The 14,223-nt window shown below is 52.7% G+C and overlaps 1 protein-coding gene and 1 long non-coding RNA gene across 2 annotated transcripts; one reads left to right on the top strand and one right to left on the bottom strand.

Annotated features, from left to right (window-relative positions):
- Positions 1-92: 92 nt before the first annotated feature.
- On the top strand, positions 93-13,235 carry CLIP3 (CAP-Gly domain containing linker protein 3). The gene is made up of 14 exons (NM_001205898.2): positions 93-221; positions 538-761; positions 4,476-4,615; positions 4,700-4,793; positions 5,001-5,162; positions 5,541-5,659; positions 6,158-6,394; positions 9,500-9,635; positions 9,754-9,882; positions 10,772-10,915; positions 10,984-11,107; positions 11,314-11,378; positions 11,749-11,821; positions 12,379-13,235. Exons 2-14 carry the CDS (start codon positions 596-598, stop codon positions 12,431-12,433), a joined length of 1,644 nt encoding a protein of 547 aa, NP_001192827.1. The 5' UTR covers positions 93-221; positions 538-595; the 3' UTR covers positions 12,434-13,235.
- Positions 9,706-14,145, bottom strand: LOC107131424 (uncharacterized). The gene is made up of 2 exons (XR_001494175.3): positions 14,049-14,145; positions 9,706-11,917 (listed from the first exon to the last, which is right to left on the bottom strand). It is a non-coding gene; the product is annotated as an uncharacterized lncRNA (long non-coding RNA).
- Positions 14,146-14,223: the final 78 nt, after the last annotated feature.

Here is a 14,223-nt window from a genome sequence, read left to right as displayed (position 1 = left end):
GCAAACAGCCTCTCGCTGTCTCCGCCCCCGCGCCTGGTTGGGGGTGACACGGCGCATGCGCTGTCAGCGCCCCTCCCTCTCCACCCCCATCCCCCCGTCGGCGTCTGGGCCTCATCCCCTTCTCTCTGTCTCCTTCTCCCCCATCACTTCTCCAGACACTGACACCCCATTACTCCAGTTTCCCCGGTTTCAGCTTTGGTCTTCAGCCCCATCCACCCGAGGTAAGACGGATAGAGGGGAGGCCGGCGGAGAAGGGGAGGGGCAAAGCATCCTGCATCCTGAGATAAACAAACCCGGGGAGGGGGCGGCCTAGACTGAAGGGCCTGACGCGGGAGGAGAAGAATGGGGGACTGGCCTGGGGGAAATGGTAGACCGTAGGCCCACAAACCAGGGTCCTCTGATGGGTGACTGACATCTCTATGGTTGCCCAAAATCCAGTGCTGGGGGCGTGAGAGCAATCCGGAGCCCTGGGAGCGTATCGGGGGCTCAGATTCTGGAGACTGTGGATCACCCTCTCTAGTTGACCTCTGCCCCTAGGATTTGCCTGAAGCCCACCCCCAACTCTGCACCTGCCCCCCGAGGGCCACCGAGGACCATGACTAAGACAGATCCTGCCCCCATGGCCCCGCCGCTCAGGGCGGAGGAAGAAGAGGAGGAGGAGGAGGATGAGCCTGTCCCGGAGCCCCCCAGCCCCACCCAGGAGCGCCGGCAGAAGCCTGTTGTGCACCCCTCGGCACCAGCCCCCCTCCCTAAGGACTACGGTAACCCCCCTCCCCATCCTGCAATATGGCCTGGAGCCTTGGGTGGCCAGGGAGATCCGGCTGAAAACTCTGCTGGTGGAGATGGTGGGAGGACTCCCGAGGATTTGAAGGTGGTCTGGAGGAGTCATGGCCCTTGCATCCCCACCCCCCTTCATTCATTCATTCATTCACCCACTGGAGAATGGAATTGGGATAATCCTAATATTTGATTCATGACACATCATTCAGTCCTTTAGTCATTCAACAAGCATGTTTTGAAAGCCTGCTATGGACCTAGGAGGTGGGGCCAGACAGATCTAGTCTTTGCCTAAGAAAATTCACAGGCTTCAATAATGGTCACACAAGTAAGTACAAAAATACAAGTACATAATTAAAGACATGATGAGAATCGTGTTTGCCAAGAATAGGAGTCTGCAAGAGCCTTTTAAGATACAGTTTTCCTGAATAAATAACATTCAAGGGAGACCCAAGGATGGATTGAGGGTTAACAAGGGGAAGGGGATCCCAGGAGAGGTGATCACAGGAGTGAAGGTTCTGAGGTAGGAAGCTGTGGAGCTGAGAGGGAGGTGTCCTCTTAGATATATAGAAAGTGTCTACTCATTCACCAGCAGTACTATACTCGGTGACAAGCCTTTGCTGGGAGATGGAGATTTAATGGTGAGCAGTCCAGGCATGATCTCTGCTCTCAGGAGAGAAGGCAAGACTAAACAAATAACAGATATATAAATCAGATAAATTCAGGGACTTCCCTGGGGGTCCAGCGGTTAGGACTTTGCACTTCTACTTCAGAGGGCATGAGTTCGATCCCTGGTCTGGTAACTCTCACATGCCATGAGGCATGGTCAGGAAAAAAAAAATCATAAGTTCAGATTGGAGTGAATGCTATGAAAGAAATAAAAAATGGAGATATAATAATAGAGAATGGCTAGGGGGCAGCACCTTGAGATAGAGCAGTCAGGATGGGTCTTTCTGACGAGGAAGCATTTAGGTGGAAACCCTGAGCATGAGGGGGGCTTCCCTGGTGGTTCAGTGGTAAAGAATCTGCCTGCCAATTAGGAGATGTGGGTTCAGTCCCTGGGTCAGGGAGATCTCCTGGAGAAGGAAATGGCAGCCCACTCCAGTATTCTTACCTGGAGAATTCCATGGGGTCGCAAAGAGTCGGAAACGACTGAGCAACTATCACTCACTCATGCCAGTATTCTTGCCTGGGAAATCCCATGGACAGAGGAGCCTGGCAGGCTACAGTCCATGGGGTCACAAAGAGTTGGGACACAACTTAGTGACTAAACAACAACAACTGAGCAAGAGGAGGAATCAACCATAGGAAAGCTGGGAAAAGAGAGTTCCAGGCTGTAACCAGCAAGTTGCAAAAGCCCTGAGGCAGGACTGAGCTTGGAACAAAAAGGAAATCATGGTGCTGCAGTTAGGGAGTGATCAGAGATGAAGTGAGAGGTTGGCAAGGGCTAGATCTGGGAAGGGCCTTCAAGGCTACTGTGAGGACTTCGTGTATATTCTAAATGTGATGGTGGGGAGAGCAGTTGGAGGTGGGGGCATGGGTATTTAAAAGCAGGGGAGTGGCAGTTCTGATTTATATTTTTAAAAGCTCCCTCTGGTTATTGCATAGAGAGAGTGGAGCTCAGCCAGAACTGGGTATAGGAGGAGGCTTTTAGATGTTGGCTGGGAATCCTCAGTAGCTGTACGTTCAACTAGGTTCCAAGTTCAGAGAGTAGGCACCAGCAGGATAGGGCAAGAGGGATGGCCTCTGTGGACATGTGTCACTCACTAGAGGGGGATCAGAGAGGCTATAGGTTACCCTCAGTCTGATAGAAAAATAACATTATCTGGGTGTCCAGGGTGGGGTATCCATCCCGGAAAACTGGAAAATTTCCTTTGGAAGTGTGGCTGGGGCCTGTAGCCTGCTGGGATGTCAAAGAGCCTAGGGTGTCTGTTCCCCACGCCCAGGAATCCTGCTGCTTGTAAAACAAGGAGGGTTTGGTCACAGAAGGTGAAGGAATCTGAAAATGTGGTTGAGGCCAGAGAGAGGGCTAAGGTGGACTCCAGGAGAAACTCATGTATGTGTTTATTAAATGTGTACATTAATTCAGTGGAGACTGAGCATCTCCTGGATGCCAGGGCCTTGGGGATAAGGGAGAACAGAAATGTCCTAGTGAGGGGGACAAGTGAGAGAGATAGAGGAAAAAGAGGGCAGAAGAGAAAGAGAGGAAAAGAGGAGGGAGGAAGGAGTAAACAAGTAGTGGGTTTTTTTTTTTTTTGGCCACATCATGAGGCATGCAGGATCTTAGTCCCTTGACCAGGCACTGAACCCGGGTCTCTGCAGTCTTAACCAGCAGATGGCTGGGGAAGTACCCAAGTAGTGATATTCTTAAAGAAATTTTTAAAAAGGCAAGAGGGACTTCCCTGGCGGTCCAGTGGTTAAGACTCTGTGCTTCCAATGAAGGGGGTGTGAGTTTGACCCCTAGTTGGAGAACTAAGATCCCACATGCCCTGCGATGCAGCCAAATTTAAAAAAAAAAGGGGGGGGCGGCGAGGCAAGAGATGGAGAAGGGCAGAGGTGCTCACTTGGCCAGGGTGATCTGGGGAGGCCTCTCTGGAGCCTTAAGAAGATCTGAGGGGAGACTGGCCCTGGCAAGAAAAACAGCAAGCACAAAGCCCTGAGACAGCAATTTGCCTGGCAAATTGAAAGGGTGGAAGGAGGCCAGTGTGACTGGAGGGGAATGAGTGAGGGGGAGAGAGCAAAGAACAGACAAGGCCAGTTGGTGCAGGGCCTTTGGGCCAGAGTGAGATTTGGATCTGTACTCAAGTGTGATGGGAGCCAGGGCAGGGATCTTAGCCAAGAAGGGCTGGGGTTTTAAAGGAGCACACAGGCTGCCTGCTGGAGACTGTACGGTACTTCCCTGGGCTCTGTATCATCTGGTCATTCACATGCTCATCCATTCAACAGGCAAGAGTTCCCACCACGTGCCAGCCCTGTGCTGGGTGCTGAACATTACTAGAGGGCAATCCTCAGAGTCTAAAGCAGGGAGATGGAAGTTCCTCTGGGTTTCTCCCTGGCTGGCCACAGGTTGGATCCTGCCCATGGGTACATTTATGTGGACTGCACAGTAGCTGAAAAATTGGGGAGATTTTTCTTAAAAACTGATTTCTGGCTTTTAAGTTTTCTTTACTCTGGGACTTCCCTAGTCATCCAGGGGCTAAGACTTTACACTCCCAATGCTGGGTGCCTGGGTTCGATCCTTGGTCAGGGAACTAGATCTAGATACTGCCTGCTACTACAAAGATCCCACATGCAGCCAAATAAATAAATCAATATTAAAAATTTTTTTCTTTACTCTGGAGATTCGGCCTAATCGTGCCCAGACTGACAGGGTACCATGGGCCAGAACAGTAGCAATCCCCTTGGGCATGCAGACTCCTTGTCACACTCTTGTTTCGTGAGGTAGAGGTGGCTGTTATACAGGAATCGCCTGATCTTTAATTTTCAAAACACGAGGGCGTCCTAATTTTTATGTGAAACCTCTTCATTTTGAAACCTCATGCTGGGCCCACAGAAAATGGCCAGGGCCCACAGGCCACCAGTGTGAGACCCTGCCTTAGGAGGTCTTAAAGACAAAGACTTAGGGCTGCTGTATCTCAGGGTGGAAGGAAGCGGGGTCAGGTTGCCTGGGGGTGACCTTGGACCTCTCACCACCCCAGCCTTCACCTTCTTCGACCCCAACGACCCTGCCTGCCAGGAGATTCTGTTTGACCCCCAGACCACCATCCCTGAGCTGTTCGCCATCGTGCGTCAGTGGGTGCCCCAAGTCCAACACAAGATCGACGTCATCGGCAACGAGGTAAGGACACTGGTGATGCGAGGGAGGAGGGGAAGGGGTCCCTCACGTGTTTGGGTAACCCTCCCTGGTCCCCGGTACCCTTAGATTCTGCGTCGAGGCTGCCATGTGAATGATCGCGATGGGCTGACCGACATGACACTGCTCCATTATGCGTGCAAGGCTGGGGCCCACGGAGTCGGTGAGGGTCCTAGCCCCCAAACCATGAACCCCCAAACTTAGGCTCCCACGCCCGACACTCTCAGAACTCCAGCCCTCAGACCTCCATCCTGAGTCCACCCACAGCCTAGGATCCCAAAGTGCAGTCCCTGAGGCCCAGGGTCTGCCCCATGGCCCTGGCCCCACTCTCTGGAGGAGGGGACCCAAGCTGACCTGGGCTGTCGCGCAGGGGACCCTGCGGCGGCGGTGCGCCTCTCGCAGCAGTTGCTGGCTCTGGGCGCAGACGTGACCCTGCGTAGCCGCTGGACTAACATGAACGCGCTTCACTACGCTGCCTATTTCGACGTGCCCGATCTCGTGCGTGTGCTGCTGAAGGGTGCGCGGCCCCGAGGTGAGGAGGAGGGGCCGGGCTGGGAGCGGGCAGGGCCCCGGAGAGGAAGGAGGTCTTGAAGCAGGAGGAGGGTGCTCAGGTGTAGGGAGTGAAGAAGGGTGGGAAGACGACTAATGGACCTGGCTTGGGAGGCCAGGATGGAAGGTGGGAGGTGCAGGAAATGGGGCTCAGTGGTCCTTAACGCTACTGGGACCTGGCAGGAGCTAGTCGGGAGGGGCGTGGCCGAGCAGGGGCGGGGCTCTGTCTGAGGCTGGGGGAGGCACTGGAGCCTGCGGGTTAAGAGATGAAGAGATGGACTTCCGGAGACTGGAAGGCAGCAGCGAAAGGGCTGGGTGCCGAGGGCGCTCACTTGGAACCCTCCTCTCACCCACTTCCCAGTGGTGAACTCCACGTGCAGTGACTTCAACCACGGCTCAGCCCTGCACATCGCTGCCTCCAACCTGTGCCTGGGCGCGGCCAAATGTTTGCTGGAACACGGCGCCAACCCGGCGCTTCGGGTACTGCCACCCTGGCCCAGTCCTGTTACCTTCCTTTTCCTTCCTTCCCAATCCCTTTCCAGCCAGCAGGCCTCTGCAGAGAATGGGAGAGGGGCAGGACCACTTGCCTTTCTTGAAGCTCTCATTCCCCATTGGCCCAGTTGGACCCTTGACCTGGTACCACAGGAGCCCATTTTCTGTGTTTGTCCTTCCATGGCCCCATTCCTGGGCTTGGGGTCTTGGCCCTGAAGGCATGACCTCCAGCACTGAAGTGGGACCTTCATTCCCCGTCGGCTCCATACTTGACATCCCCGGCTGAGGGCTCAGGGGTGGACTTCCCTGGGGACCGTGGTCTGAACCTTAATGCCGCATCCCTTCCTGTTGCCATGGTGGCCCAGGGCATGACCTTACTCCCATCTCTGCTTCACCTTGACCCAGGGTCTCTGGGGGCATGGCCTCAGTGGGAGGGCAGCCTACCACCACTGAGTTTTCTCCCCCTCTCTTCCTGTCGGTCCACAGAACCGAAAGGGACAAGTGCCAGCAGAGGTGGTCCCAGACCCCATGGACATGTCCCTGGACAAGGCAGAGGCAGCACTGGTGGCCAAGGAGCTAAGGACGCTACTGGAGGAGGCAGTGCCACTCTCCTGCGCCCTCCCCAAGGTCACACTACCCAACTATGACAACGTCCCAGGCAATCTCATGCTCAGTGCACTGGGCCTGCGCCTGGGAGACCGCGTGCTACTGGATGGCCAGAAGGTCAGGAACTGGAGCAGGGAGGGGAGGGCAGGACTCAGCGCGCAAAGCTGCGGCCTTGGGCAGAGTCCAGACTTGCCCCCTCTGTCTGTCCACCCTCCCAGGCATGCACACAGCGTTTATTTCATCCAGCCGTTCTGCTAGTGCCTCCATTATGCCCCACGCTGGACTGAGGTCTTAGTCCAAGGGGGACACCAGATCCATCTCCTGACAGTGACAGCCCAGAGCAGTTGTGGCTCTCGTGAGGAAGCACAGGCAGAGTGATCAGCACAGGTCGGCCCCATTTGGGTCCCCTGGGCCTTGTGGTCCCCATTCAGGGGCCACCTGTGCTCCCAGAGTGATCACTCCCTTGCTTGGGAAAAAAGTACTGGTCAGAGCAATCAGGGGTGTGATGGGGAATGCATCCACTTGAAGATGTGGAGGAGTGAGCCAGGAGAAGAAAAGGAGAAAGGGGGGTCTTAGGGAGAGGTAGCGGGAGAAGGCAATGGCACCCCACTCCAGTACTGTTGCTCGGAAAATCCCATGGATGGAGGAGCCTGGTGGGCTGCAGTCCATGGGGTCTCTAAGAGTCAGACATGACTGAGCGACTTCTTTCACTTTCCACTTTAATGCATTGGAGAAGGAAATGGTAACCCACTCCAGTGTTCTTGCCTGGAGAATCCCAGGGACGGAGAAGCCTGGTAGGCTGCAGTCCATGGGGTCGCACAGAGTCGGACATGACTGAAGCGACTTAGCAGCAGCAGCAGCAGCAGGGAGAGGGAGCAGGGATAAAGTCCCAGAGGACAGAGAACATCTTCATTCATCCAGGTATTCCAAATTGAATTCATTTACCTGCTGTCCCTCAGGCTCCATGCTGGACCCAGCCTGTCCTTGGGGGTAAAGACTTGTGTCAGCCCCAGCCTTGCTCTCATAGAACTCCATTTTTATTGAAGAAGAGACAGTCAATAAAGTCAACTCACAGTTAAGATAATTTCCAGTAGCAAGGGCTTTGAAAACATTTATTAAATGCAAATATTTAATAAATTGGCCCTGGCCGAGGGCAGAGGTGCTTTTAGCTAGCGTCTTCTGAGAAGGCATCTCTGAGGAGGTGATATACGGGCTGAGATGGGAAGGAGCTCACCTTGCAAAAATATAAGACAAAGGAAACCACAGGTACAAAGGCTCAGAGGAGTGTGCATGGAAGGGAGTTATCTAGGGAGAGTGAAGTGGCAAGGTTAGCAGGGGCTGGACCTGCAGGCCACTGCAGTGACTGAATTTTGTTTCTTTGTACAGTGAGAAGCCATAAAGTCACACTTTGTTTCCTAATCAAGAGTTTTGCATGCATCAGCCCCCTTTGGAAAGTTCTTGTACATGATCTAATCAAATCAGTGTGCCAGTTTTGAAAGCAGGAGGGGTTGACTCTCTCCATTTTACAACACAGAAGACTGTAAGAAATCCAGAGTGGTGAAACCTTTGTCTGGAGACATGTAATAACAGTCTCTGCCTGGAGAGAAGCAGCACAGCACAGTGGTTATTAGGATTTGCTCAAGCACATCTCTTTGCCACTTGCCAGCTGTGGGGCCAGTGATTTCACCTCTCTGGGCATCAGTTTCTTCATCTGTAAAAGGAAACTAAAAATACCCATTTCAGGGGGTTGTATGAGGTTTATTTTAAAAATGAATTTGTATTTTACAATGTTGTGTTAGTTTGCTTCACTGTACAGCAAAATGAATCAGTTACACATACACACATATCCATTCTCTTTTAGATTCTTTTCCAAGTTTAAATTAGTTAAAATGAGTAAACCCCTTAGAACAGGGCTTGGTGTACACCAAGTGCTCTTTGTGTGCCAGCCACTGTTCTCATCCCCACACCAACTCTCCAAAGGAGGCACTATTATTTAGCCCATTTTATAGACAAGGACGGAGAAGGCAATGGCACCCCACTCCAGTACTCTTGCCTGGAAAATCCCATGGATGGAGGAGCCTGGTAGGCTGCAGTCCATGGGGTCGCTAAGAGTCGGACACGACTGAGCGACTTCACTTTCACTTTTCTCTTTCATGCATTGGAGAAGGAAATGGCAACCCACTCCAATGTTCTTGCCTGGAGAATCCCAGGGACAGCGGAGCCTGGTGGGCTGCTGTCTATGGAGTCGCATAGAGTTGGACACGACTGAAGCGACTTAGCAGCAGCAGCAGCAGCATAGACAAGGAACTGAGGTGTAGAGCAGTGAAGGAATCTCACCCAAATGATAATAGCCACACTCACTGCAGCTAAGCAATGTCACATATATTAAAAATGTTTCCACCAGATAACTAGACTCTGAGGTGGACTGTTATCCTCATTTTACAGGTGACACTGAGGCCCATTGAGCCCCTTTATGAAAGTCACAGTATACGAATAGTCAACACTTACTGATCCCTTACTCAGCACCAAGCCCTGTACTGAGGGCTTTTCTGTGTCTATAGCATTCATGTCCAATAGACTTCGTGAGATTGGAAATGTTCTGTGTATTTATAGTCCAGTGAAGTAGCCACAAGCCACATGTGGTTATTAAGAACTTGGAATGTGGCTACTGCAATTGGGGAAATATTTTAATTTTAGTTAATTTTTTTTTTTTTGGCCACCTTGCTCAGCATGTGGAACTTTCCTGACCAGGGATCAAACCCATAGCCCCTGCAGTGGAAGCATGGAATCTTAACCACTGGACCATGGGGGAGGTCCTGATTTTGTCATTATGTAGCTAGTGGCTATTTACTACATTGGGCAGGGCAGCTCGGTAACAATCCTGTAAGGTGGGTGCAATTTCTACTCCCATTTCGCAGAGGACACTGAGGCACAGTATGGTTAAGTCACATAGCCAGTGGATGGTGATGTCCAAGCTGAGATGCTGAGATTTGAGCCTGGGGCTCCCTCATACACCCCACCATGTTGCTTGTTTGCCAGTGATTTTTTTTTCTTTTTGGCCACTCTGTGCAGCTTGCAAGATCTCCAGGGACTGAACCTGAGCCCTCAGCAGTGAAAGTGCTGACTCTTAACCACTGGACCGCCAGGGAATTCCCTGTGCCAGTGATCTTATCATGGCCTCCCAAGGCCCACCCAAGCCGTATCCTCCCTTGTTTCCTCCAGACGGGCACGCTGCGGTTCTGCGGGACCACGGAGTTCGCCAGTGGCCAGTGGGTGGGCGTGGAGCTGGATGAACCCGAGGGCAAGAATGATGGCAGTGTTGGGGGCGTCCGGTATTTCATCTGCCCTCCCAAGCAGGGTCAGTCCCACAGGGGTCCACTCAGTAGTGATGCTGCTGACTGAGGGGTGGGGTCGGGTGATGATGGGGCAGGGGGCAGAGGCCTGGACAAGTCCCAGCCCAGGCTCTGTCCCCCCAGGTCTTTTTGCCTCTGTGTCCAAGATCTCCAAGGCAGTGGACGCACCTCCTTCATCCGTCACCTCCACACCTCGGACTCCCCGAATGGACTTCTCCCGTGTCACTGGCAAGGGCCGCAGGGAACACAAAGGTCAGGCGGAGCCCATGGGGTGACAGGAGCCAGTCTTGAGGATATTCTGTGGGTAGCCCAGCTTCTGTGACTCAGTTTTTCCTCAGGCCCAAACTCCCATTTTAGAGGACAAACTCTGAGTCCCTGACTTTTGTACCTGAGTTTCTCCTTTGATTCAGTACTGGTCCCACCCAGTTCTTGGAAGGACCTGTATGTGTTCCCTGCCCCCTGTGACTTAGCTTCCCCTTAGACTCAAAGGCTTTCTCCCAGTTTTAGGGAAGAATCTGTGGGATTCCTGGCTTTAGTGACTTGATTTATCCTCAGACCCAACTCCCTCCTTCATTTTATTTATTTTCCCCTCTTCATATTTTTATTTTAAAAATACTTCTTTATTTGCTTACTTATTTGCTGTGCTGGGTGTTAGTTGTGGCACGTGGGGTCTTCCATCTTCCTTGCAGCACGCGCGATATTTAGTTGTGGCATGCAGAATCTAGTTCCCTGACCAGGGATTGATGTAGGCCCCCTGCATTGGGAGTGTGGAGTCTTAGCCACTGGATCACCAGGGAAGTTCCCCCTCTCCTTCATTTTAAAAGGATAATTTCTGACTTTTGACACTCGGGTTTTCCTTTGGCCTCAATATCCTTAACTTTGAGAAAGAGTTTTTGGGGTTCTCTAGGTTCTTGACTCAGTTTTCTCTCTAATGCCTAAAGCCCCCAACCCCATTTCTCTGGCAGCTGGGGTTTTCTTTCAAGCCCCCCAACCCCCCACTCCTATTTCAGAGAAAGGCTCTGCAGTTCATCTCATTTGATCAAGGACAGAGTTCCTACCTTGTGGTTTTCTGGGTGGCACAGCATCCCCTGGGCTGGTGTCTGGAGGCCTCACCCTCAACTCTTGTCCCCTCCACCCCCAGGTAAGAAGAAGCCCTCATCATCCCCATCTCTGGGCAGCCTGCAGCAGCGCGAAGGAGCCAAGGCTGAGGTTGGAGACCAAGTCCTCGTTGCTGGCCAGAAGCAAGGGATTGTGCGCTTCTACGGAAAGACAGACTTCGCCCCAGGTGAGGATCACTATCTGGGCCGGGGGGCAGGCAGGGCCTCAAGGCATCCTGACACCCTCCTGTTGCAGGGTACTGGTATGGCATCGAGCTAGACCAGCCCACCGGCAAGCACGATGGCTCTGTCTTCGGTGTCCGGTACTTCACCTGCCCCCCGAAGCATGGCGTCTTTGCACCAGCATCTCGAATTCAGAGGTGAGCCCAGACTCTGATCATCACCCAGGGTACTTCCCAGAGCCCTGATACCCACCTTAGATGTCTCCTCCTCTTGGACCAGGAGGATAGAGTGGACACCCATCCCCATACCCTAGCACTTTCCTCGTAGGCCCCCTGCAGCTCAGCTCCTGCCAGACTCTGGCCTCTTGTGGCTCTGACTCCTCGCACTTGTCATGTCTCCCCAGGATTGGTGGATCCACTGACCCCCCTGGGGACAATGTTGGAGCCAAAAAAGTGCATCAAGTGACAAGTGAGTTGCGGGCTGGGTGTGAGGAGGAATGTGGTTTGGGGGTAGGCAGTAAGGTCATGGGTCCTTAGGTATATGCTGGTGACAGAATCTCCAGTATTTAATTGGGGATCCAGGAAAATGATGAGTCGGACCCCCGAAAGGATGGGTGTTATGGAGAAGAGGATGTTAATAAGGCTCTGAGCAGGCATTGGGGACATGGGTAGGTCTCAGAGGACACAGGGAATATTACTGAAAAGAGAGTCTAGATGGCTGTTAGAAGTGTAGGATATTGGGGATGTAGATAAATATTAATGACAAAGAGTCTGGGTGGATATTGAGGACAGAGGTGGGTCTGTCATCCCATCACCTGAAACCTTGCCCTTCTCTTCAGTGACGCAGCCCAAACGCACTTTTACAACAGTCCGGACCCCAAAGGACATCGCATCAGAGAACTCCATCTCCAGGTGCGTAGCAACCCTTGGTCCCCTCTCCTGTGGGATAATTCAGGGAAAGCCATCCGCCAGGTCACTGGACAGAGAGGTCTGGAGTTCTGGTTGGGGCTGGAAATAGAGGTTAGGAAAACTTAGGACTTAAGTTAGCTTCCCCAGACCCACCATGAATTCTGGTGAATTCAATTTTTAAGAGGCAAGTAAGACCTTCCCTGGTGGCTCAGTGGTAAAGAATCTGCCTACCAAGCAGGAGACAGGGGTTCAATCCCTGGGTCGGAAAGATCCCCTGGAGAAAGAAATGGCAACCCACTCCAATAATCTTGCCTGGGAAATCCCATGGACAGAGGAGTGAGCTACAGTCCATGGGGTCGCAAAGAGTCAGACACAGCTAGCGACTAAACAAAAACAAGGGAGACAGAACACCCTCTGCTCCAGAGGAGCCTAAGAGAGCCGGAGAGGTGGAGGCAGAACCCAGAAAGGCCAAATCCCAGACCTTGGGGAAGAGCTGGGTGGGGATGGGTCCAGATGCTCCCGCACCCTGCACTGGGGCGTGACACAGTTCTTTTCCCCAGGTTGCTCTTCTGCTGCTGGTTTCCTTGGATGCTGAGGGCGGAGATGCAGTCTTAGAGGCTCTGGACATCCGACAGAGACACAGAGCCCCCTCTAGCATCTCCTGACACGAGGAGCCCCCGAGTCACCCTGAGATAGAGATTCCCAGTAACACATCCAGAATAGAGACCCCCATTAGCCAGCCCTCGATCACTGAGGCCCTATTAACAGATTCCCCCATGATGACCCCCCAAATACAGACCCTATGTTACCCAGAAAGAGATTCCCTGAGTGTAGTACCTTCAGGCTAGTCCCACCCCTCAGATCAGACCCTCCAATTAACAGATTTCCATCTCACCCCAAATGATGGTGACTTTCTCTACATGATGCTCCACAGTAGAACATTCCTGAGTCACTAGTCACTGGAGCAAAACCATTCCCTATTAACAAAGTCCCTCCCCACATCAAACCCCCTTGAAAGAAACATCTCCAGAGAAGAGTAACAGATCCACATTTACTATCAGTCCTGTCAAGATGTTGTGACTCCCATGGTCACCCCAAAATCCTTAGACTGCAATCGGACACTCTCTCCATTAACAAAAGCCTCTACTCTTACCCCTCAAGAAGAGACCCACATTAACCAGCCCACTGTCACCCCCAATTTACAGATGCCAAAACAGTCCTGGAAGTGCTAATTACAGGACCCCCAAGTCTTCCTACCCTCTGCACCCTCAAGAAACCCCCAGTGCCTTGTATGAAGCCCACCCCATGTGGCCCACAGCACCTGTGCTGGCCAGGCTCCCAGAAAATTCTCTATTTTTTAAGTAATGATTTCCCCCTTTGGGGGACCCCAAAATTTGGAGGCCCCATTCTGGGACTCAGGATCCCAACCCCCAAAGTACATGTCCCAAACTTCCCTCTGCCCCTAATACCTACAGCCCCTAGGAGAGCCCAAAACCCTAACTCCCAGGACCCCCAAATCATGGAACCCCAAATCCCCAGGGAATCCCAAATTTAAAAAATCCGATTCCAAGCCCCCAGGAATCCCCCAACCATGGAAGTCCCTATGCCTGAGATGGAGGAGACTGTAGTCAGGATATGCATCCTAGGCACCCAGGGCACGTCAAGCCCTATTCATAGGCACCAGGAGACCCCCAAACAGAAATTCTCATCCCTGGAAACCAGAGGATTTCGATGCCCCGAGTCCATGGATCACAAGATACCCAAATTCCAAGAGCCCCAGTCCCAAGGGAACCCCAAATCCTCAAGCCTCCCTCTCTAATAGACGAGGAGCATCGAGGCCTTCAGGGGATCCCAAATCCTGGAGCCCCCATTTCAATCTACGTTCTGGTCACAGGTCCAAAACGCCAAATCTAAGTTACTGGCCCTGAAGGACCTCAGAGCACCCTGGTCAGAACAGCAGAAACCGACGGAGACCCTGAAGGCCCAGGGTGTCCAGGGCAGACCTGGGGCCCTGAAAACCAAGGACAGCTCACGACTGCCCCTTCACTGCATGTCCCCAAACTCAGCATGACCCCTATCCCCTTCAATAAAGACGTTTCTATGGCTTTCCGTGTGGGGTCTGTGTTTAGGGAGTTAACGGCCGTGCCTCTATAGCCTTACTAGGGGAGCATGGCAGAGGAAGTCCTTCCCTCAATCTCGTCTCCCTACGGCTCGTATAGGATGGCCTAACCTGCGGGGGTCCTTCCAACACACGCGTTTTCCCTGTGGGCCGCCAAGGCTGCGCCTCCACTCTGGGCTGGCTCCGCGGTGTGGATGGGTTCCATTCTGAAGCTCTGATTGGTCGGTCCAGACGAAGCTCGGTCTCTGAAGGGTCTAGTGGCTCAAAGGCCAGGAGGCATAGCCTA

The sequence above is a fragment of the Bos taurus genome, chromosome 18 (genome assembly GCF_002263795.3).
Source record: "Bos taurus isolate L1 Dominette 01449 registration number 42190680 breed Hereford chromosome 18, ARS-UCD2.0, whole genome shotgun sequence".
NCBI classification, from domain to species: domain Eukaryota; kingdom Metazoa; phylum Chordata; class Mammalia; order Artiodactyla; family Bovidae; genus Bos; species Bos taurus.
The sequence above is the reverse complement of the archived record's forward strand: the minus strand, read 5'-3'. Positions and strand labels throughout refer to the sequence as shown.

Coding starts and splice junctions, on each gene's coding strand:
- CLIP3 (NM_001205898.2), top strand. CDS start 596: ATGACTAAGACAGATCCTGCCCCCATGGCCCCGCCGCTCAGGGCGGAG. Junction 762..4,475: donor CCCCCTCCCTAAGGACTACG/GTAACCCCCCTC, acceptor TCACCACCCCAG/CCTTCACCTTCTTCGACCCC. Junction 9,883..10,771: donor GGGCCGCAGGGAACACAAAG/GTCAGGCGGAGC, acceptor CTCCACCCCCAG/GTAAGAAGAAGCCCTCATCA.